The sequence below is a fragment of the Mustelus asterias genome, chromosome 13 (genome assembly GCF_964213995.1).
Source record: "Mustelus asterias chromosome 13, sMusAst1.hap1.1, whole genome shotgun sequence".
Lineage (NCBI taxonomy): Eukaryota > Metazoa > Chordata > Chondrichthyes > Carcharhiniformes > Triakidae > Mustelus > Mustelus asterias.
In genome coordinates this window covers 5,093,974-5,119,426 of record NC_135813.1, presented here as the reverse complement: position 1 = coordinate 5,119,426, position 25,453 = coordinate 5,093,974, and the positions used below count along the sequence as shown (strand labels likewise).

The 25,453-nt window shown below is 49.7% G+C and overlaps 1 protein-coding gene and 1 long non-coding RNA gene across 5 annotated transcripts in view; both read left to right on the top strand.

Annotated features, from left to right (window-relative positions):
* Positions 1–25,453, top strand: part of LOC144502391 (uncharacterized) — a 680,705-nt gene that overhangs the window by 342,212 nt on the left and 313,040 nt on the right. The gene's annotated exons all lie outside the window — the stretch shown is intronic.
* Positions 16,749–25,453, top strand: part of LOC144502387 (endophilin-B2-like) — a 106,696-nt gene continuing 97,991 nt past the window's right edge. For 2 of the 3 annotated variants that reach the window (XM_078226250.1, XM_078226249.1), the window contains exon 1: positions 16,888–17,134. In XM_078226250.1, coding sequence (XP_078082376.1) covers positions 17,072–17,134 — 63 coding nt within the window. In that variant the 5' untranslated portion in view covers positions 16,888–17,071. Of the gene's footprint in view, positions 17,135–25,453 lie in introns of all 3 variants that reach the window. The other variant, XM_078226248.1, reaches the window with a different exon arrangement.

Below are 25,453 nucleotides of genomic sequence, written 5' to 3'. Positions count from 1 at the left end.
CGCTCCTAAAATGGTCTAACCCCAAGGTTCAATAAAGTTCACTCCAAGTTTTCAATGCTATCCCTCTATGAATAATTTCGATTCTTTTAATAAACACATGAGATAGATGGTCAGGCAATTGTTCTGTCCCACACTCCAGACAGATGGAACACTGTGACCAGACAGTCCCTCTCCCTCCTTAACAGCCTTGTAACCTCCTGGGGAGGCAATGGCCTAGTGGTATTATCCTTTATGGAAGGAAATCTGCCATCCTTACCTGGTCTGGCCTACATGTAAAAGTTAAAGTTTATTTATTAGTGTCACAAGTAGGCTTACATTAACACTGCAATGAAGTTGCTGTGAAAATCCCCCAGTCGCCACACTCCGGCGCCTGTCCGGGGACACTGAGGGAGAATTTAGCATAGCCAATGCACCCTAACCAGCACGTCTTTCAGACTGTGGGAGGATCTCAAACAATGACAAGACAGAGTACAGGAATGAAATAGAGAATCTGGTGAACTGGTGCGGCGAAAATAATCTCTCCCTCAATGTCAACAAAACAAAGGAGATTGTCATCGACTTCAGGAAGCGTAGAGGAGAACATGCAGCTAACTCTCAGTAACGATGAGTATCAGGCCTGTATGGTCTTGGGTTGACAGGGTTCATCACTAAACTGAACCAGTCACACAGACAGTTCTCCAGATCAGACTAGCAAATATACACGGTGCATTAACACTCACTGTAGGAGTGAATATTCCACAGGCTAATACCCCACACATTATAGTTCCAACTTGCTGTCTAGTCCAGAGGTCATCAACAACCTGTCCTGGTCCCCCCATGCTGACACTATAGTTAAGAAAGCCTACCAATGCTTCTACTTTCTCAGAAGGCTAAGGAAATTTGGCATGTCAGCTACAACTCTCACCAACTTTTATAGATGCACCATAGAAAGTATTCTTTCTGGTTGTATCACAGTTTGGTATGGGCTCCTGCTCTGCCCAAGGCCGCAAGGAACTACGAACGGTCGTGAACGTAGCCCAATCCATCACGCAAACCAGCCTCCCATCCATTGACTCTGTCTACACTTCCTGCTGCCTCGGCAAAGCAGCCAGCATAATTAAGGACCCCACGCACCCCAGACATTCTCTCTTCCACCTTCTTCCTTCGGGAAAAAGATACAAAAGTCTGAGGTCACGGACCAACCGATTCAAGAACAGCTTCTTCCCTGCTGCTGTCGGACTTTTCGTAGAATCATAGAATCCCTACAAGTGCAGAAGGAGGCTATTCGGCCCATCGAGTCTGCACTGACCCCACAATCCGACCCAGGCCCTATCCCCATAACCCCATGCATTTATCCGAGAAAGTCCCCCTGACACTAAGGGACAATTTTAGCGTGGCCAATCCACCTAACCCGCACATCTTTGGAGTATGGGAGGAAACCGGAGCACCCGGAGGAAACCCAGGCAGACACGGGGAGAACGTGCAGACTCTGCACAGACAGTGATCTGGAATGGGCTTTTCAGCCTTCCGGTCTCAACATCGAATTCAACAACTTCAGATGATTCGCTCTACCCCACCTCAACCCCATTTTATTTAATTTTTTGCTGTTCTCTACCTTATATTTCTTTATTGTCTTTCTTCAGATTTTTTCTCTCCCTACAGATGCTGCCAGACCTGCTGAGATTTTCCAACATTTTCCCTTTAGGCTACCTCGCTTTAAGTAGATCTTTCTCTACACCCTAGCTATGACTGTAATGCTACATTCTGCACTCTCTCTTTTCCTTCTCTATGAACGGTATGCTTTGTCTGTATGGCGCGCGAGAAACAATACTTTTCACTGTATGCTAATACATGTGACAATAATAAATCAAATCAAATCAAATCAATAAAGAAACCACAGCACCCACAGGAAACCCACGCAGACACGGGGAGAACGAGCAGATTCCACACAGACAGTGACCCAAGCCGGGAATCAAACCCGGGAATCGAACCTGGCGCTGTGAGGCAGCAGTTCTAACCTCTGTGCCACCGTGCCGCCCATTCCACACACTGTGACCTGAATTCTACCGCCCAGCCTGCCACGGAATCGGAGCGGGTGAGGGGTGGACAACAGACTATTAATCCAGAAACTCAGCTAATGTTCTCGGGACCTGGGTTTGAATCCCGCCACGACAGATTTAAAGTTTATTTATTAGTCACAAGTAAGGCTTACATTAACACTGCAATGAAGTTACTGTGAAGTTACTATCCGTTGACCTTGGGTGGGAATTTTCAGTCTCACTCGAGCAAGGCCATAAAATCCCACCCTGTGACTCCAGAGCCACAGCAATGTGGTTGACTCTCAGCTGCCCTGTGAACAAGGGCAACTAGGGATGGGCAATAAATGCTGGCCAGCCAGTGACGCCCATGTCCCATTGGCAATGGCTGATGTCGCCCTTATTGCCTTCCCTGTCCAGCCCAGGCTTAGCTCAGAGGGAGGTTGCACCTTTGACACTTCTCACCAACATGGCTAGTGACGAGGAGAAGGAGAGTTGAGGTAGACAGGGGCATGCTCTCCACTGCGCTTCCTGAAGTCGATGACAATCTCCTTCATTTTGTTGACATTGAGGGAGAGATTATTGTCGCCGCACCAGTTCACCAGATTCTCCACCTCATTCCTGTACTCGGTCTCGTCATTGTTTGAAATAAACTGTAAAACGTTTTATCTTCCAGATGTTTTAGCTTCCAGTTCAGGGGACAAATAGGCAGCACTAACCATTGAAGATAGAGACATAAATTCTGAATTGAAATGCTCGATGTCAATAAATTAAACAAAGTTCCTGACAGCGCATATCAGTTCAGGAAATCAGAAATAGGGAAACTCTGGTGACTGTCCCTTTAAGGGCAACACAGCAGAGTAAGGGTCACCTTACTCTGGGGAGGCAATGGCCTAGTGGTATTATTGCTACACTATTAATCCAGAAACTCAGCTAATGTTCTGAGGACCCCGAGTTCAAATCCCGCCATGGCAGGTGGTGGAATTTGAATTCAATAAAAAATATCTGGAATTAAGAATCTACTGGTGATCATGAAACCATTGCCGATTGTCGGAAAAATGTCCTTTAGGGAAGGAAATCTGCCGTCCTTACCCGGTCTGGCCTACATGTGACTCCAGAGCCACAACAATGTGGTTGACTCTCAACTGTCCTCTGAACAAGAGCAACTAGGGATGGGCAATAAATGCTGGCCCAGCCAGCGACACCCACGTCCCAAGGGGGAGGAGTTCTCCGAGTGCAGAGGAATTTTGGAATTAAGCTGCTGGAGATGATTTGTAAATAAATCCCTTTTTCATTCTCCCGATGAATTCTCTGAAAGTGCAGCACTCCAGCATCACTACATAAATACTCACTTTTCTTGAGGTTTTGTTTGAAATGACCACACAATTTACCATTTAGAGGGAACTAATTTTCACACTTATGCAGAAAAACGCTGAAGTGTGGTCCTAAATTGGAAGAACAAGCACTGGCTTGATGGGCTGAATGGCCTCCTTTAGTGTTGTAAGATTCTAAGATTCGAAGCAGACTTCTCAAACCATAACCATCGATCATATTACCATCTGGACCTGATAAAGTGAGGAGGTCTGGTGACACTGAGGGTATCGCACTGAAACTTACAGAATAATGAAAGGCCTGGATAAAGTGGACGTGGGGGAGATGTTTCCACTAGTCAGAGAGATTAGGATCCGAGGGCGCAGCCTCAGAGTAAAGGGACAACCCTTTAGAACCGAGATGAGGAAGAATTTCTTCAGCCAGAGAGTGGTGAATCTGTGGAACGCTTTGCCGCAGAAGGCTGTGGAGGCCAGGGCATTGAGTGTCTTTGAGACAGAGATAGATAGGTTCTTGATTGGAGGTTTTGGGGAAAAGGCAGGAGAATGGGGTTGAGAAACTTATCAGCCTTGATTGAATGGAGGAGCAGACTCGATGGACCGAATGGCCTAATTCTGCTCTTGAATTTTTTTTATTCATTTGTGGGTGATGGGCGTCGCTGGCTGGCCAGCATTTATTGCCCATCCCTAGGTGTCCTTGGAGGGCAGTTGAGAGTCAACCACATTGCTGTGGCTCTCGAGTCACATGTCGGCCAGACCAGGTAAGGAGGGCAGATTTCCTTCCCTAAAGGACATTAGTGAACCAGATGGTCTTACGGATATTGTCCCTGCCTCTGAGCCCGCCCCAGGACCTGATGGCTGTGGGTGGTGGGTTCATGACAAAATCAAACAGGTTGAGTGTCAACCTACAAACCAAACCCACACGCGCCAATGGCAGGCAGTAAGAGTGGGCGAGGTTCCCGATCAGCCCTGTGACGGGAAGAACATTGGAGCCTCCACCGTCGCCATGTATAGCTCCAGACCATAATGTGAATGTTGTCATAGCAACTCGAACTCTGAGTGAACTGTATAACGACACCACCCAATAAAGCAACCCTCTTCCTCACCCACCCAACACTCAATGCCTCCTGTTACGACCCTTGGACAGACGCCCAAATTGTTTGTTAGGGACAAAGAACATTTTTTTAAAAGTAGACAAAATTTGAGATTTAAGGCACTTAGTCAGTGAATAAAGCCACAAGTTTCCACAGATTTTGAATAAACAAAAATAAACTTTACAAGGTCAGAAAGATGATATCTCTCTAATTCTCTAACATTCAGGGTGAGTATGAGGCACAATGTGAATGAATAAGCCAACTATGGTCGAACGCACCACACCACACCACACAGTACATGGTAGATGTGACCAAGACAGAGTCCATGGATTTCTCAACAACCCATCCAGATGTCAATATACAAAATGAGTTCACCAATCTCACCAGTCTCTCTCACGAGGGATTCCAGTCTTCACGTTTGAAGATATAAGCTGAGATTTCTCTCCAAAAGTCATAGGGTTTCAATCTTATCTCCCAAGAATCCATTCCCCTGGATTCTCAAATATAGATTCAAAATTCATAAGCACAATTTCAGAGCTTTGGCCGCACTGAGCAGAACACGACTGCTCCAAAGGGATATCCTTGCCCCAACAGACAGCAGTATGGAGTCACCAACCTCAGCTGCCTTCTTAGATCCCCAGGGCTTCTCCTGAGCCCGCTTTGATTGCAAGGACTTTGCTTGAGCCTTCTTCATTTAAAGTCTTCATTTAAGACATTTTTTTAATGTGGAAACTTGTTCTCTGCTCCTCTCTTTTTACCTGAACTGGGATCTCTCCCTGTCCCTGTCCGTCTCTCTATCCCCTCTCTCTGTCCCCTCTCCCTATCCCTTGTCCCATCTCCCTGTCCCTTCTATCTGTCTCCTCTCTCGGTCCCCTCTGTCCATTATCTCTCCCTGTCTTCTCTCTCTGTCCCCTCTCCCTATCCCAAGTCCCCTCTCTCTGTCCCCTCTCACTGTCCCTCTGTCCCTTGACCCTTATTCCCTCTCTCTGTGTTCTCTCTCTGTCCCCTCTCACTGTCCCTCTCTCTGTCCCCTCTCTCTGTCCCTTGTCCCTTATTCCCTCTCTCTGTCCCCTCTCTCTGTGTCCTCTCTCTGTCTCTCCTGCCCCATCCCCCTCTTTGTATCCCTCTGTCTGTCTCCTCTCTCAGGTACAAGCTGGTTTTGCCTTCAGCATTTTATATCTAGCTGAGCTGCTTCCTCAGGATGGCCTGCCCCTCCCCTCTGCTCGGATCCTGTCTTTCAACCCCTAATCTCAGTCTGACCGGGTTCCTCGGGATGGCCCTCTCTCTCTCTCTCTCTAGCCGCTGCTTCTTCAACCGCTCATCCGTGTCTAACCTGCTTCCTGGCTCCCAGCACTCTGACTAATTGCATCAGTTATAAAGAACACCCAGTTTCTCGATTCTTTCCATTCTATTAGTTGCTGCCCAGACACAGTTCACAAAATACCTGGCACTTTGAATTTATTTGTGGAAAAAAAATCGTTTTAATGAATATCCACCCATTTCGTGACACTGAGTGCTGCACTGTCAGAGGGTCAGTGCTGAGGGAGTGCCGCACTGTCAGAGGGTCAGTGCTGAGGGAATGCTGCACTGTCAGAGGGTCAGTGCTGAGGAAGTGCCGCACTGTCAGAGGGTCAGTGCTGAGGGAGTGCCGCACTGTCAGAGGGTCAGTGCTGAGGGAGTGCTGCACTGTCAGAGGGTCAGTACTGAGGGAGTGCCGCACTGTCAGAGGGTCAGTGCTGAGGGAGTGCCGCACTGTCAGAGGGTCAGTGCTGAGGAAGTGCCGCACTGTCAGAGGGTCAGTGCTGAGGGAGTGCCGCACTGTCAGAGGGTCAGTACTGAGGGAGTGCCGCACTGTCAGCGGGTCAGTGCTGAGGGAGTGCCGTACTGTCAGAGGGTCAGTGCTGAGGGAGTGCCGCACTGTCAGAGGGTCAGTGCTGAGGGAGTACCGCACTGTCAGAAGGTCAGTGCTGAGGGAGTGCTGCACTGTCAGGGGGTCAGTACTGAGGGAGTGCCACACTGTCAAAGGGTCAGTACTGAGGGAGTGCCGCACTGTCAGAGGGTCAGTGCTGAGGGAGTGCTGCACTGTCAGAGGGTCAGCACTGAGGGAGTGCCGCACTGTCAGAGGGTCAGTACTGAGGGAGTGCCGCACTGTCAGAGGGTCAGTACTGAGGGAGTGCCGCACTGTCAGAGGGTCAGTACTGAGGGAGTGCCGCACTGTCAGAGGGTCAGTATTGAGGGAGTGCTGCACTGTCAGAGGGTCAATGCTGGGGGAGTGCCACACTGTCAGAGGGTCAGTGCTGAGGGAGCGCCGCACTGTCAGAGGGTCAGTACAGAGGGAGTGCTGCACTGTCAGAGGGTCAGTGCTGAGGGACTGCCGCACTGTCAGACGGTCAGTGCTGAGGGAGTGCCGCACTGTCAGAGGGTCAGTACTGAGGGAGTGCCGCACTGTCAGAGGGTCAGTGCTGAGGGAGTGCCGCACTGTCAGAGGGTCAGTACTGAGGGAGTGCCGCACTGTCAGAGGGTCAGTGCTGAGGGAGTGCCACACTGTCAGAGGGTCAGTGCTGAGGGAGTGCCGCACTGTCAGCGGGTCAGTGCTGAGGGAGTGCCGCACTTTCATAGATTCATAGAAACCCTACAGTACAGAAAGAGGCCATTCGACCCATCGAGTCTGCACCGACCACAATCCCACCCAGGCCCTACCCCCATATCCCTACATATTTTACCCGCTAATCCCTCTAACCTACACATCCCAGGACACTAAGGGGCAATTTTACCATGACCAATCAACCTAACCCGCACATTTTTGGACTGTGGGAGGAAACCAGAGCACCCAGAGGAAACCCACGCAGACACGAGGAGAATGTACAAACTCCACACAGACAGTGACCCAAGCCGGGAATCGAACCCAAGTCCCTGGAGCTGTGAATCAGCAGTGCTAGAGGGTCAGTGCTGAGGGAGCGCCGCACTGTCAGAGGGTCAGTGCTGAGGGAGTGCCGCACTGTCAGAGGGTCAATGCTGAGGGAGTGCCGCACTGTCAGAGGGTCAGTACTGAGGGAGTGCCGCACTGTCAGAGGTCAGTGCTGAGGCAGTGCCGCACTGTCAGAGAGTCAGTACTGAGGGAGTGCTGCACTGTCAGAGGGTCAGTACTGAGGGAGTGCTGCACTGTCAGAGGGTCAGTGCTGAGAGGGTGCCGCACTGTCAGAGGGTCAGTGCTGAGGGAGTGCCGCACTGTCAGAGGGTCAGTACTGAGGGAGTGCTGCACTGTCAGAGAGTCAGTACTGAGGGAGTGCTGCACTGTCAGAGGGTCAGTGCTGGGGGAGTGCCACACTGTCAGAGGGTCAGTACTGAGGGAGTGATTTATTGCCTGGAGGGTGTTTCTTTAAAGGAGACATTTATGTGAGGTTTGCTAGCATTTTGCTGGGAGGACAGTCCAACCAGTTAATGAAGTGTTGGGAGTTTTCCTGTTACTTTTTCCAGCATTCCAGGTAGTATACTGCAGTAACTCACCAAGCCTCCTTCGACAGCACCTTCCAAACCCAAGACCTCTACCTTCCTGAAGGACAAGGGCAGCAGATACCTGGGAACAACAGCACCTGGAAGTCCCTCTTCAAGTCACTCACCATCCTGACTTGGAAATATATCGGCCGCTCCTTCACCATTGCTGGGTCAGAATCCTAGAATTCTCTCCCTAACAGCACAATGGATGTACCTACATCTCAGGGACTGTAGCAGTTCAAGATGGCAACTCACCACCATCTTCTCAAGGGCACCTAGGGATGGGCAATAAATGCTGGCCTAGCCAGCGACATCTACATCCATAAATTAATTATAAAAACAGCAAAGAATGCAGAGTGTTATTGTCCAGGTAAGAGACTCCAAGGTGTTTTAGTCTGGATCATACATCTTGCAATTTGAACTTGACACGGGTAAGTACAAGATGTTTCACTTCAGGTATGATTCAAATGACCCACCAGGGAGCTTTTATCAAACAAAGTTTATTTTAGAATACAGTTAACATGTATAGAAAGAAAATTAGCATTAACTGTTACAATTACAGACAAGAAAGAATACCAACGTATTGTATAAACCCTAACAGCTCAATGTACTGCTCCAACACAACATTCTTACCAACATATACCCCAGTTTAGCACAGAAAATACGCATGCTCAAGTCATTTCTCAGCTCTGTATCACCTGCTATGAATTAATCCTTTGGATGGAGAATTGAAGCTGTAGAAAGATAGAAAAGAAAAGGGTTACTATAAGACTCTGCCAGGGTTTTTGTTTAATTTAGATGTAGAATTCACTTTAAATCAATGGGGAGCAAGTTTGTTCGTAATTGTAATGAGGTGTTTTAAATACTTTGTAGCTTTAAAGGTATGTGTAATACCTTTAATCAGTCCATACATACAAATATATCTTTGATACATTTTTAGAAATTAAAGAAACTTAGATGCACAGTTACAGAGTGCCCTTTGATACTAAACAGATGTTAGATACATATCTTTAAAGCACCCAACTGTTGGAATCACAAGGCCATAAAGGAGAGTTAATTGCCTCACCAGACACTTTATCAGAAACAACTGATACAAGAGTGAGTTTTAATGAAGCTGTCTTCACAGTTTCTAATCAAAACAGAGTCAGAAAGATATTAGTGTCTGAGCTAACGAAAGAGTTATGGTCGGGGACTTAGTGTGAACTGACAAGGATTAATGGTAACATGATGATACCCCTTTTAATTGTAGGTAGTGATAAAAAGCTCAGTCATTGGATTGATAAGCAATGTATAATGTGTTTCATTATGTTGGCAATAAACAAAACTTATCAGGGCTATAATTGGGAAATATCCTGAAGGCAACTTGAGTTGACCACATCCCCTAGAGATTCAGGTAACTTCACTGACAAGGCCATAAAATACTAATGGCTTTTGCAGGCCCCCTTCATCAATTAAAGGATGCCCGTGTGAGACTGTTTTAGTGAAGATGCTTTGTGAGGCTGCTATCAAAAATAGAGTAAGAGTTTTAACAACACCAGGTTAAAGTCCAACAGGTTTATTTGGTAGCAAATGCCATTAGCTTTCGGAGCGCTGCTCCTTCATCAGATGGAGTGGATATCTGCTCTCAAACAGGGCATACAAAATCAAGTTACAGAATACTGATTAAAATGCGAATCTCTACAGCCAACCAAGTCTTAAAGATACAGACAATGTGAGTGGAGGGAGCATTAAGCACAGGTTAAAGAGATGTGTATTGTCTCCAGACAGGACAGCCAGTGAGATTCTGCAAGTCCAGGAGGCAAGCTGTGGGGGATACTGATAGTGTGACATAAAACCAAGATCCCGGTTTAGGCCGTCCTCATGTGTGCGGAACTTGGCTATCAGTTTCTGCTCAGCGATTCTGCGCTGTCGTGTGTCGTGAAGGCCACCTTGGAGAATGCTTTCCCGAAGATCAGAGGCTGAATGCCCGTGACCGCTGAAGTGTTCCCCCACAGGAAGAGAACAGTCTTGCCAGGTGATTGTCGAGCGGTGTTCATTCATCTGTTGTCGTAGTGTCTGCATGGTTTCCCCAATGTACCATGCCTCGTGACATCCTTTCCAGCAGCGTATCAGGTAGACAATGTTGGCCGAGTTACGACAACGCTACGACAACGGATGAACATTGGGGAAACCATGCAGACGCTACGACAACGGATGAATGAACACCGCTCGACAATCAGCAGGCAAGACTGTTCTCTTCCTGTGGGGGAGCACTTCAGCGGTCACGGGCATTCAGCCTCTGATCTTCGGGTAAGCGTTCTCCAAGGCGGCCTTCACGACACACGACAGCGCAGAGTCGCTGAGCAGAAACTGATAGCCAAGTTCCGCACACATGAGGACGGCCTAAACCGGGATCTTGGTTTTATGTCACACTATCAGTATCCCCCACAGCTTGCCTCCTGGACTTGCAGAATCTCACTGGCTGTCCTGTCTGGAGACAATACACATCTCTTTAACCTGTGCTTAATGCTCCCTCCACTCACATTGTCTGTATCTTTAAGACCTGGTTGGCTGTAGAGATTCGCATTTTAATCAGTATTCTGTAACTTGATTTTGTGTGCCCTGTTTGAGAGCAGATATCCACGCCATCTGACGAAGGATCAGCGCTCCGAAAGCTAATGGCATTTGCTACCAAATAAACCTGTTGGACTTTAACCTGGTGTTGTTAAAACTCTTACTGTGTTTACCCCAGTAAACAGTAAGCGGCACGGTAGCACAGTGGTTAGCACTGCTGCTTCACAGCTCCAGGGACCTGGGTTCGATTCCCGGCTTGGGTCACTGCCTGTGCGGAGTTTGCACATTCTCCCCGTGTCTGCGTGGGTTTCCTCCGGGTGCTCCGGTTTCCTCCCACAGTCCAAAGATGTGCGGGTTAGGTTGATTGGCCATTGCTAAATTGCCCCTTAGTGTCCTGAGATGTGTCGGTTAGAGGGATTAGCGGGTAAATATGTGTAGGGATATGGGAGTAGGGCCTGGGTGGGATTGTGGTTGGTGCAGACTCGATGGGCCGAATGGCCTGTTTCTGCACTGTAGGATTTCTTTCTAACACCGGCATCTCCACATCATCAAAAAATAGAGACATGATCTCTGACTAAGAGACGAGAGGAGAGGCTTCGGGATGATATATTGGGGTATCCCACAAGGTATCGTGATCTCACAGATCAGGGTGGTTCAGTAATCTTTCTATTGGATCAATACGTAAAGTATGTCATTTGTAACACTTTGGATTGGATTGCGCCCAACTGACTGTGAGCTGCAGAATTGTAAAACCAGGAGGATTTTCTTTGTCCGATGGAGTGGTGTCTCTGATCCATTGTGTCAGGAACCTACCCCCTTGCTAGCAAGTAAATAAAGACAATCTGTCGGTTAAGTATCCTGTGTTAATGTGTGTTTGTGTTAAAGTCAAACTCAGAAGTCGAGATTTCGACAAAGCTCTGGCTTCTCTGTTCTGGAACTCCCAGCGCCTCGAGGCAGAGATAGAGCCACCGTTTGCCTCGAGCCTGCAAACCTCCAACAGCAGGATTTTCACCCCAGGAAAGGAAGGAAGACTGCTTCCAACAGAGCCAGCAGAATATCCAATACCAGGGAGAGAGACAAACACAGCCTGGAGTCCAAACTCCTTCGAACTAGCCAACAGCCAAAACTGAAAGTAAAAGAAGTCTTGTGAGGAAAAGCAACTGTCCCACCTGATCTGTCAATCATTCATCCCCCCCGACAATCCCAAAAAGGTCATAAACTCCAAGAGAGTGCATTAGGCCCAGATTAACAATAAATAAAAACCCATTAAATCATTTGAGCAGCATAGAATCATAGAATCATCGACTCCTACAGTGCAGAAGGAGGCCATTTGGCCCATCAAGTCTGCAACGACCACAATCCCGCCCAGACCCTATCCCCACAACCCTAGCCTAGCCATTTCCCCTAGCTTGTTCCCCTGACACTAAGGGGCAATTTAGCATAGCCAGTACACCTAACCCGCACATCTTTGGACTATGGGAGGAAACCGGAGCACCCGGAGGACACCCACGCAGACACGGGGAGAATGTGCAAACTCCGCACAGGCAGTGACCCAAGCCGGGAATCGAAGCCGGGTCCCTGGCGCTGTGAGGCAGCAGTGCTAACCACTGTGCCACCGCGCCGCCCCCCCCAATAACAGGATATCGAGTCAGGCAGCTCGATGCCTGCTTATAACTGCAGAGAACATGACTGATACATACATTTCTTTAAGGCACAGTAGCGTCACAAGAGAAGGGGGTCTGTTAGCTTGCTGTTGTTTGTGGTACTTTGCTATGTGTCTCATGGTCACTCTCCTTGCTAATAAAACAACAGCCACACCACAGGAGTTGCTGGAATGCTTTGTGGTAGTTTTGAAAGATGCTATATAAAATCAAACCTCTTTTTAAACCAACCCCCCCCCCCCACACACCCCCCCCGCCCCCCCCCCCCCCACCCGCCAGCCTCCGATTCCTATCTTTACAAAATCACTCTACACATTTCCACTCTCAGCTGATTCAAAGAATAAAGAACAAAGAAAATTACAGCACAGGAACAGGCCCTTCGGCCCTCCAAGCCTGCACCGACCATGCTGCCCGACTTAACTAAAACCCCCTTCCGGGGACCATATCCCTCTATTCCCATCCTATTCATGTATTTGTCAAGACGCCCTTTAAAAGTCACTATCGTACCTGCTTCCACTCCCTCCCCCGGCACCGAGTTCCAGGCACCCACCACCCTCTGTGTAAAAAATCTGCCTCGTACCATCTCCTTTAAACCTTATCCCTCGCACCTTAAACCTGTGCCCCCTCGTAATTGACTCTTCCACCCTGGGAAAATGCTTCTGACTATCCACTCTGTCCATGCCCCTCATAATCTTGTAGACTTCTATCAGGCCTCCCCTCAACCTCCGTCGCTCCAGTGAGAACAAACCAAGATTCTCCAACCTCTCCTCATAACTAATGGCCTCCATACCAGGCAACATCCTGGTAAATCTTTTCTGTACCCTCTCCAAAGCCTCCACATCTTTCTGGTAGTGTGGCGACCAGAATTGAACACTATATTCCAAGTGCGGCCTAACTAACGTTCTATAAAGCTGCAACATGATTTGTCAATTTTTAAACTCAGTGCCCCGGCCAGTGAAGGCAAGCATGCCGTATGCCTTCTTGACTACCTTCTCCACCTGCATTGCCACTTTCAGTGACCTGTGTACCTGTACACCCAGATCCCTTTGCCTATCAATACTCTTAAAAGTTCTGCCATTTCCTGTATATTTCCTATCTGTATTAGAGCTTCAGTGAATATTATTTGGTTCCAATACATCGCCGCTCTCTGCATAATTCAGAAGATTGGCTTGTTGGAAATACTCCAAATTTATTAACAAATATGAGGCACTCCCAGAGGAATCACTTTGAGATGATTTAATAATCCCCTAAAGCTGCGTGACTTGGAATGTTTCAACAACAAAAAGAATCGCTGTCTCATTTTGTGAATTTCACTTTATTTAATTGGTTCCCGTATCAAACGCTATCGTGAAGCTTGGGCTGGAATTTGAAGAAATTGTTGTGGTCGACATGCGCAATTATTAATATTCAAATCAGACCATTGGGCATGGGTGGCACAGTGGCTGGCACTGCTGCCTCACAGCACCAGGGACCCGGGTTCAATTCCCGGCTTGGGTCACTGTCTGTGCGGAGTTTGCACGTTCTCCCCGTGTCTGCGTGGGTTTCCTCCGGGTGCTCCTGTTTTCTCCCACAGTCTGAAAGACGTGCTGGTTAGGGTGCATTGAGCCGAACAGGTGCCGGAGTGTGGCCACCAGGGGAATTTCACAGTACCTTCATTGCAGTGTTAATGTAAGCCTTGTGGCACTAATAAATAAACTTTAAATCAGTTGGGAGATATTCTGTGTGAATTACAAACCCTCACAAATTGCTGTTCAAACTCCACCCTGAGACAAAACATCTGCAACCTTCACCCCGCCCCCAGATTCCTTTAAGTTACTGATTTTCCCATCAATTGTTGATTAAGCACACATCAGAAAGTTAATTCTAGTAATTAACAGCGTAAGTATTCCTGTAACAACATGCAAGGGTGGCACAGTGGTTAGCACTGCTGCCTCACAGCGCCAGGGACCCGGGTTCGATTCCCGGCTTGGGTCACTGTCTGTGTGGAGTTTGCACGTTCTCCCCGTGTCTGCGTGGGTTTCCTCCGGGTGCTCCGGTTTCCTCCCACAGTCTGAAAGATGTACTGGTTAGGTGGTTTGGCCATGCTAAGTGCTCAGGATTATGGGAATAGAATGCAGAGAGGGGCTTGGGGGGGATGGTCTTTCGGTGTTGGTGCAGAGTAGATGGGCTGAATGGTCTCTCCGCACTGCTGGGATTCTCGGTTTCTTGCCTCTCAATCCAGTTTTAATTTTTCTCTCTTTATGTTTCTCTCTGTTCCCTCTCTGACTCTAATTCACCCGCATTCATTCACACACCTCACCCACTACCTCCTCTCCCCCCTCCCCTCACCCACCATCCCCCCTCCCCTCACCCAACATCTCCTCCTCCCCCACCACCCCCCTCCCCCTCTTACCCCCTCCCCTTCTCCCATCCCCCCCTCACTCACTACCTCCTCTCCCCCCTCCCCTCACCCACCCCCCTCCCTTCACCCACCCTCCTCCCCTCACCCACCTCCCCCCTCCCCTCACCCACCCCCCCTCCCCTCACCCACCACCCCCCTCCCCTCACCCATCCCCCCTCCCCTCACCCAACATCTCCTCCTCCCCCTTCCCCACCACTCCCCTCCCCCTCTTACCCCCTCCCCCTCTCCCATCTCCCCTCCCCCCTCCCTGTCCCCTCCCCCCTCCCCCTCTCCACCTCTCCCCCCTCCCCCCTCCCCCCCTCCCTCCCCCCCCCCCCCTCCCTCCCCCCTCCCCCTCCCCCCTCCCTCCCCCCTCCCCCTCCCCCCTCCCTCCCCCCTCCCCCTCCCCCCTCCCTCCCCCCTCCCCCCTCCCCCTCCCCCCTCCCCCTCCCCCCTCCCCCTCCCCCCTCCCCACCTCCCCCCCTCTCCCCCCTCCCCCTCCCCCCTCCCCCCTCCCCACCTCCCCCCCTCCCCCCTCTCCCCTCCCCTCCCCCCTCTCCCCTCCCCTCCCCCTCACCCTCTCCCCCTCACCCTCTCCCCCCTCCCCCCTCTCCCCCTCCCCCCTCCACCCTCTCCCCCTCCCCCCTCCACCCTCTCCCCCTCCCCCCTCTCCCCCCTCTCCCCCTCTCCCCCTCCCCCCTCCCCCCTGTCCCCTCCCTCTCCCCCTCCCTCTCCCCTCTCCCCCTCCCCCCTCCACCCTCTCCCCCTCCCCCCCTCTCCCCCTCTCCCCATCCCCCCTCCCCCCTCTCCCCTGTCCCCTCCCTCTCCCCCCTCCCTGTGTTCCTCAGTGAGAGACTGTTGGGTATTTATTCACTCAGCTCCCAGGCGTCCTGTCTCTCTCACCGTGCCTGATCCTCTCACATCGCCACCCTACGGGACAAGATTTGTTTGAACCGGAAAGTAGTGGAAAATGTCCAACAGCGTCTGTCACATGACCAAGGGCGGAATCTTCCTGTCCCGCCCGCCACAGGAATCATAGTGGGATTATCAGGCTGGAAAATCCTACCCTAACTTGCCGCAATCATGTGACAATCACACATCGTCGGCTTGGCAAAATATTCTCACTTCATAGAATCATAGAATCCCTACAGTGCAGAAGGAGGCCATTCGGCCCATCGAGTCTGCACTGACCACAATCCCACCCAGGCCCTATCCCCATAACTCCATGCATTTACCCTACTAGCCCCCTGACACTAGGGTCAATTTGCAGAGGCACGGTGGTTAGCACTGCAGCCTCACAGTACCCGGGTTCGATTCCTGGCTTGGGTCACTGTCTGTGTGGAGTTTGCACGTTCTCCCCATGTCTGCGTGGGTTTCCTCCAGGAGCTCAGGTTTCCTCCCACACTCCAAAGATGAGCGGTTAAGGTTGATTGGCCGTGCTAAATTGCCCCTTAGTGTCAGGGGAATTAGCAGGGTAAATATGTGGGGTTATGGGGATAGGGCTTGAGTGGGATTGTGGTTGGTGCAGACTCGATGGGCTGAATGGCCTCCTTCTGCAGTGTAGGGATCCTATGATTCTATTCTATGGATTCTATGATTTAGCATGGCCAATCCACCTCACCCGCACGTCTTTGGACACTAAGGGTCAATTTAGCATGGCCAATCCACCTCACCCGCACGTCTTTGGACACTAAGGGTCAATTTAGCATGGCCAATCCACCTCACCCGCACGTCTTTGGACACTAAGGGTCAATTTAGCATGGCCAATCCACCTCACCCGCACGTCTTTGGACACTAAGGGTCAATTTAGCATGGCCAATCCACCTCACCCGCACGTCTTTGGACACTAAGGGTCAATTTAGCATGGCCAATCCACCTAATCTGCACATCTTTGGTCTGTGGGAGGAAACCGGGGCACCCGGAGGAAACCCATGCAGACACGGGGAGAATGTGCAAACTCCACACAGGCAGTGACCAGAGGCTGAGAATGGAACCCGGGTCCCTGGCGCTGTGAGGCGGCAGTGCCAGCCTCTGTGCCACCGTGCCCGCCCCCAATAATAAACACCCTCTTGGACATTTCTCCAATCTTTTGCACACGGATTAATCTATGATTTCTTTGGGGTTTAAAGAGCTGATAATTTAAACACTGAGCCGCATTCTACCCCCTTCTGCCTGAAGAGGGAATTAAGGACTTAGTGATTGGAATTGCCAGTTTAAGAGGCAGTGCTGCCGAATGCTGGTGGATGGATTAGGCAGATGGTTTTGTCCGAGAGAGTGTGACTCCTTTCACTTCCTCTCGCTCCCACCATTGGCGAGTGAGCTGGCAAGATTTACACAAGCGGCGCAGGGGACGCGCTTGGCACAGTCTGTGCGTCCTGTCGACAAGGCGACGCTGCGCTGTCCCTGTCTCACGGAGCAGGGCAGCATTGCCGGTTTAAGAGGCAGTGCTGGCGGATGGACGCTGAGATGGATGTCTTTGGCTGCTAGGTTTATGTGTGGTTTGTGTCAGCCCCGTTACTGAGAGAGGGAGAGCGCTGGAGGAAGGATGGATTTCAACGTGAAGAAACTGGCCTCGGATGCAGGACTCTTTTTCACTCGAGCCGTCCAGGTGAGAAGCTGCTCAGCCGCCCCCTTCCCCCCCCCCCCCCCTCACACCTTCACTGGCGTCAGAGTAAATTCAGACTGCCCTATTCTGAGGCCTTTCATACAAATGAGTGACACAGTGAGGAAGACACACAGATATACAGAGAGAGAGACACACACACACACAGATACAGAGAGAGAGACACACACAGATATACAGAGAGAGACACACACACACAGATACAGAGAGAGAGACACACACAGATATACAGAGAGAGAGACACACACACAGATACAGAGAGAGAGACACACACACAGATACAGAGAGAGAGAGACACACAGATATACAGAGAGAGAGACACACACACAGATATACAGAGAGAGAGACACACACACAGATATACAGAGAGAGAGAGACACACACACATATACAGAGAGAGAGACACACACACACACAGATACAGAGAGAGAGACACACACAGATATACAGAGAGAGAGAGACACACACACAGATATACAGAGAGACACACACAGATACAGAGAGAGAGACACACAGATATACAGAGAGAGAGACACACACAGATATACAGAGAGAGAGACACACACACACATATCCAGAGAGAGAGAGACACACACAGATATACAGAGAGAGAGACACACACATATACAGAGAGACACACACACAGATACAGAGAGAGAGAGACATACACAGATATAGAGAGAGAGACATACACAGATATAGAGAGAGAGACATACACAGATATAGAGAGAGAGACACACACACAGATATAGAGAGAGACACACACAGATATACAGAGAGAGAGACACACACAGAGAAAGACACACAGATATAGAGAGAGAGACACACACACATATAGAGAGAGAGACACACACACATATAGAGAGAGAGACACACACAGATATAGAGAGAGAGAGACACACACAGATATACAGAGAGAGAGACACACAGAAAGACACACAGATATACAGAGAGAGAGAGAGACACACAGATATACAGAGAGAGAGAGAGACACACACACAGAAAGACACACAGATACAGAGAGAGAGAGACACACACACACAGAATAAGAGAGAGATATACAGAGAGAGAGAAACACACACAGATATACAGAGAGAGAGACACACACAGAGAAAGACACAGATACAGAGAGAGAGACACACACAGATATAGAGAGAGAGAGACACACACAGATATACAGAGAGAGAGACACACAGAAAGACACACAGATATACAGAGAGAGAGACACACACAGATATACAGAGAGAGAGAGACACACACACAGAAAGACACACAGATACAGAGAGAGAGAGACACACACACAGAATAAGAGAGAGATATACAGAGAGAGAGAAACACACACAGATATACAGAGAGAGAGACACACACAGAGAAAGACACAGATACAGAGAGAGAGACACACACAGATATAGAGAGAGAGAGACACACACAGATATACAGAGAGAGACACACAGAAAGACACACAGATATACAGAGAGAGAGACACACACAGATATACAGAGAGAGAGAGACACACACAGAAAGACACAGATACAGAGAGAGAGAGACACACACACAGAATAAGAGAGAGATATACAGAGAGAGAGAAACACACAGTCAGAGAGAGAGACACACGGAGAAAGGGACAGAGAGAAAGAAAGACACACAGACACAGATAGAGAGAGACACACAGATACAGAGAGAGGGAGAGAGAAAGACACAAGATACACAGGGAGAGAGACATACACGGGAGAGATAGAGACACGGATAGAGACACACACAGGGAAAGAGAGAGACACAGAGGGAGAGAGAGACACGTACACAGAGAAAGAGAGACACACATACAGAGAGAGACACACACACAGACATGGAGAGAAAGAGAGAGGGGACAGGCAATGTACACAACTTACAGAGATGGTGACTGTTTGCATTTCTCAGCAGAGATGCAGACCCAGAGACCCAGACCTAGACCCTGAGTCAGATAAGAGAATAAGACACAGAAGCAGACCCGAAGAGACAGGCGCAAACCAGAGACTCAGACACAGACCCAGACTCAGTCCCAGAGACAGACCCAGACGCTGTCCCAGAGACAGACACAGACTCAGTCCCAGAGACAGACTGGAGGGTAGAACAGCTCCACTATAAGATCCCCCCCACTCCGTGCAGTGTGAATGAAACCAGAAAGCCTGTTAACTGAGGCACTTTACCTGTGGGTAATTTACTAAAAATTAAAATATTAAACAGGAGATTGAGATGGGCGGTGGGTTGCGATACGGGATAAAGTCACCAGGCGCTGTGTGTAACTCTGGGGAGGAACTCTACGCTTGTCCCCTGAGTTGTGTCACAAAATGGCTGTTTTATTTGAAGAAGTTGTTTAATTATATACCAAGCCCCTGAAATTGTGAGCTTTCCTCTGGGTCTGTTTAAACTCTGAGCTGCCGGCTCCAACTATTCACAATTACATGTCATGTCAGTTAATCTTTGCCTCCTTGGGACAGGTTCCATTGGGAGTTAATATTTCTCCCCAGGTTAACATCTTGTCAATGGAAGGATTTGCAAAGCGTCTCTCTGCAACAATCATTAGCTTGTCTTTGTAGAATATTCGGCCTTTGTAGAATATTATAATCTTGTGCCATTTAATAACAGCAGCGCAAGGGAGAAGTAGGAATTCGAATCACAGATTGGCTGCCGCACTGTAGGAGACCATTCAGCCCACTGTATCCCTGCTGGTTCTCTGCAAGGGCAAATCAGCTAGTCCCACTCTCCTATCCTTTCCTGCTGAGACCTGGCAGAACTTTCCAACCGGCTGTGAAGGCCTTGATTGAATCTGCCTCCACCAATGCCCTCTGACAGAACATTCCAGATCCTTATCACTGGCTGCGAAGAAAAGTTGTTCCTTGTGGCACTGTTGGTTCTTTAGCCAGTCGTCTTAAATGGATAGTGTCTGGAGTAACTGGAGCTGTAATTCGTGCTTCATTGGGTGTGTACCTGTAGTGACAAGTGTTTTGTTTATATCTTTGATTTATTATTGGCATACAGTGAAAAGTATTGTTTCTTGCGCACTGTACAGACAAAGCATACTGTTCATAGAGTACATAGGGAGGCAGTGGTATTATCGCCAGACTATTAATCCAGGAACTCGGCTAATGTTCTGGGGACTCGGGTTCGAATCCCGCCGTGGCAGATGGTGGAATTTGAATTCAATAAAAAAAAATCTGGAATTAAGAATCTACTGATGACCATGAAACCATTGTCGATTGTCGGAAAAACCCATCTGGTTCACTAATGTCCTTTAGGGAAGGAAATCTGCCGCCCTTACCCGGTCTGGCCTACATGTGGCTCCAGAGCCACAGCAATGTGGCTGATTCTCAACTGCCCTCTGAACAAGGGCAACTAGGGATGGGCAATAAATGTTGGCCCAGCCAGCGATGCCCACACCCTGTTAATGAATAAAAAATAATAGGGGAGGAGAAAAGGAGAGGGTGCAGAATGTAGTGTTACAGTCATAGTTAGGGTGTAGAGAAAGATCAACTTAATGCAGGGTAGGTCCATTCACAAGTCTGACGGCAGCAGGGAAGAAGCTGTTCTTGAGTCGGTTGGTATGTGACCTCAGACTTTTGTATCCTTTTCCCGACGGAAGAAGGTGGAAGAGAGAATGTCCGGGGTGCGTTAATTATGCTGGCTGCTTTGCCGAGGGAAGTGTAGACAGAGTCAATGGATGGGAGGCTGGTTTGCATGATGGATTGGGCTACATTCATGATCTTTTGCAGTTATCTGACTCCAGACCGGGGAATCCTCCAGCAGTGAACTCTTTAGCCTGGCTGCCCTTCTCTTACCGCACTGTTCGAGTCCCATGTGCTGTCACGGGGGTGGGGGGGGGGGGGGGGGGGGGTTGTGGGGAGAGAAAAGCTCTTGTGGAAGAGGAAACCTGCCGAGAGTAACCCACCCAACATAAAGCCTGTGGCTTCATTCGAAAGGAATGATGTGTCACTGAATCCTGAAGGTTGTGAATTCAGAGCCCCACTCCATGAGGTGTGCCCCAGGCTGACAGGCCAGTGCGGCACTGAGGGGGTGCAGCACTGAGGGGGTGCTGCACCGTCGCAGGTGCTGTCCCTGGGATGGGGCATTAAAATGAAGCTCCGTCTGCCCTCTGAGCTGCAGGTAAAAGATCCCGTGGTTACTGCTTTGAAGGAGAGATGGGGAGTTCTGCTCCTGATGCCCCGGCCTAGTGTTTATCCCTCAATCAACATCATTTACTAAATAGCACACGTTGATCAAACAAACTAGAATCAGGAGGAGGCCACTCGGCCCCTCGAGCCTGTTCTCCCATTCAATAAGATCGTGGCTGATCTGATTGTGACCTCAACCCCACATTCCTGCCGACTCCCCCGATGGCCTCTCACCCCGATGACCTCTCACCCCGATGACCTCTCATCCCCTTGTTAATCAAGAATCTACCTCGCTCTGCCTTAAAAATATTCAAAGACTCCGCTTCCACTCTCTTTTGAGAAAGGGAATTCCAGAGACTCCCCACAATCTGAGAGAAAGAAATTCTCCTCATCTCCGACTTAAATGAGTGACCCTTATTTTTAAACAGTGACCCCTGGTTCTAGATTCTCCCAGAAGAGGAAACATCCTCTCCGTATCCTCTTGGTCACGTGATTGTGGCTCGTGGTTGTGGCTGCTGTTCCGGCACTACAACAGTCACAATTCGTCAGCTGTAAGGAGATTTGGAAAGATCCGAGGTTTTGAAAGGCGCCATATGAATGCAAGTACTTGTCACCCAGAATATGGAGTCAGGGACCCCTCCCCAGTTGATACCAGTTTTGAGTTGATCAACTATTCACAGAATCATAGAATCCTACAGTGCAGAAGGAGGCCATTCGGCCCATTAGGTCTGCACCGACCACAATCCCACCCAGGCCCTACCCCCGTAACCCCATGCATTTACCCTAACTAGTCCCCCTGACACCAAGGGGCAACCTTAGCATGGCCATTCCATCTAACCTGTACAGCTTTGGAGTGTGGGAGGAAACCGGAGCACCCGGAGGAAACCCACGCAGACACGGGGAGAACGTGCAAACTCCACGCAGACAGTGACCCAACCCGGGAATCGAACCTGGGTCCCTGACGCTGAGAGACAGCAGTGCTACCCAGAAGAGGCAACGTCCTTTCCACGTCCTCTCTGTCACGTGATCGTGGCTTGCTACTGCTCTTCCTACATTATAACAGTGACCACAATTCAAAAGTATCTTGTCGGCTGATTACTGACCCTATTCAGTAACTGTGTAAATAAAGACTGGGTCCCATGGAAAACATTAACCCCCCTCTACTCTTTCCTCCATTCGGGGGGGTCCGTGAGGCTCGGATGGCAGCCAGGTGAAGAGAAAATCCTATTAGCCAAGCACCTGGCTGGCCGCTGTCGATGTTCCTCTCTCTCTCTCTGAAACATCTGTCTTTAGCTCTGGGACGTAGCAACCAATGAGCGATTCCATTCCTTCACTGCCACTGGGTCAAAATTCCAGAACTCCCTCCCTAACAGCGGTGTGGGTGTACCTACACCACACGGACTGCAGCGGGTTCAAGAAGGCAGCTCACCACCACCACCTTCTCAAGGGGCAGTTGGGGATGGGCAATAAATGCTGGCCTGGCCAGCGACGCCCCGAATACAGGGTTTGGACAAAACTGCAATAAATGTAGGTCAGTACAGGAGTAAAATTCAGTAACACCTCACAACATGTGATCTGAACTGAGGTCATGACAGACAGAGGGAATAATTGAGCACATTGTGAGATCTGGGCAGAGTGTGTTTAGGATGTTCATTTTATTTTGTGGGATGTGGGTGTCGCTGGCATTTATTGCCCTTGAGAAAGTCGTGATGCCGCCTTCATAGAATCGCTACAGCGCAGAAGGAGGCCACTCGGCCCATCAAGTCTGCACCAACCAACCTCCCACCCAGGCCCTATCCCCTTAACCCCATCTATTCACCCTGCTAGTCCCCTTAACACCAAGGGGCAATTTTTAGCATGGCCAATCAACCTAACCTGCACATCTTTGGACTGTGGGAGGAAACTGGAGCACCCGGAGGAAACCCACGCAGACACGGGGAGAACGTGCAAACTCCACACAGACAGTGACCCGAGGCTGGAATTGAACCCTGGCGCTGTGAGACAGCGGTGCTAACCACTCTGCCACTGTGCCGCCCTTGAACCATTTGCAGTCCATGCGGTGTAGGTACACCCACGGTGCTGTTAGGGAGGGAGTTCCAGGATTTTGACCCAGCGACTGTGAAGGAACGGCCGATATATTTCCAAGTCAGGATGGTGAGTGAGTTGGAGAGGAACTTGCAGGTGGTGGTGTTCCCATGTATCTGCTGTCCTTGTCCTTCTGGGATGGCGCGGTGGCTAGCACTGCTGCCTCACAGCACCAGGGACCTGGGTTCAATTCCGGCCTTGGGTCACTGTCTGTGTGGAGTTTGCACGTTCTCCCCATGTCTGTGTGGGTTTCCTCCGGGTGCCCGGTTTCCTCCTACAGTCCAAAGGTGTGTGGGTTAGGTGGATTTTCCAGGGCCAATGTGCGGGTTACAGGGACAGAGAGGGAGGTGGGGCAGGATAAGATGCTCTGTCGGAAAGTCGATGCAAACTTGATGGATCGAATGGCCTCCTGCACTGTGGGAATTCTATGGATTCCAGATGGATGAGTTTGGAAGGTGCTGTTGAAGGTGTCTTGGTAAGTCGCTGACGTGCATCTTGTAAATGGTACACACGGCCACCACTGTGCATTGGCAGTGAGGGGAGAGAATGATTTAAGATGATGGGATACTCTTTAAGTGGCTGCTTTGTCCTGGATGGGTGTTGAGTTTCTTGACGATTGTTGGAACTGCACTAACCTTTGACCTGCTCAGGTAGCCACAGGATTTGCATAGCTAGCCCAGCTCAGTTTCTGCTCAACGGTAACCCCCAGAATGTTGATGGTGTAGGGATTCGGCTCTGTTTGGAGATGGTCATTGCCTGGCACACATGTGGTGCGAATGTTACCCACCCCTGGTCTGCCCGTGCCTGGATATTGTCCAGGTTCTGCTGCAATTGGACATAGACTGCGTCAGTGTCTGAGGAACCGTTAATGGTGCTGAACCTTGTGCAGTCATCAGCAAATATCCTGTCCTCGTGATGAAGGGAAGGTTATTGATGAAGCAGCTGGAGATTGTTGGACCTAGAACATTAACCTAAGGAACATGTCTGTATGTCCTGGGCCTGAGATGATTGACTTCCGTCAACTACAACCATTCTTATCCTTCGCTCCCCAATACCCCCCTCCCACCCCGGTTAGTGAGGTCAGGCTGAGGATCAGCTCAATGCCACACAGATGTTGCCGCAGTTTGAACAGTCTCGAGATCAGTCTCTCTTTTCTGGCGCTGATGATGCAATGGAGGCTCTCCACACCATAGGACAGTGCCAACGCATAGCTTCCAATGATTGGCTCAGCTTGACAGAAGCTATCTTTCTATTGGTGGAGGGGACAATAGGTGGCTACCCTACCTTTTATAAAGGATCACGTGATTGGTTGGGAACTGACAGTGTGGACATGGCGATGGCTTGTTGGTCCAAAGTGTGGTGTGTAGGCCACGAACCCTGGGTATCAGGGCAAAGGGGGTACATGTGGCTGGGTATCAGGGCAAAGGGGGTACATGTGGCTGGGTATCAGGGCAAAGGGGGTACATGTGGCTGGGTATCGGGGCAAAGGGGGTACATGCTCCTGGGTATCAGGGTGTATGTGATCGTCATGGTGAAGGGGTACATGTGGTCGGGTATCAGGGTGTATGTGATCGTCATGGTGAAGGGGTGTCTGTGGTCGTCATGGTGAAGGGGTGTCTGTGGTCATCAAGGTGAAGGGGTGTATGTGATCGTCATGGTGAAGGGGTGTCTGTGGTCGTCATGGTGAAGGGGTGTATGTGATCGTCATGGTGAAGGGGTGTCTGTGGTCGTCATGGTGAAGGGGTGTATGTGGTCATCTGGGTATCTGATCTGTAAAGGGCCCCCTTTCTATTTATGATTATCCCTCACTTGTTGCTTTGTGTGTGTGTGTGTGGATCTGAGGGGCCGGTCAGTCTGAAGACACTTGTTCTTGGCACCAGTAGATTATTCTTAAATAAAGAACAGTGAGCCCTCTCTGTGTAAACAATAACGCAGCCTCCGACAGTCAAACACTGTTAAACTGAACGCACTTTAACCCCAAAGTACACGATGTGTCTTTGTAAGCATCAGGTCCCGACCCCCCATACACTTCCTCCCTTTTTTTAAAGAGTCCTGATCTTTAATCTTTCCC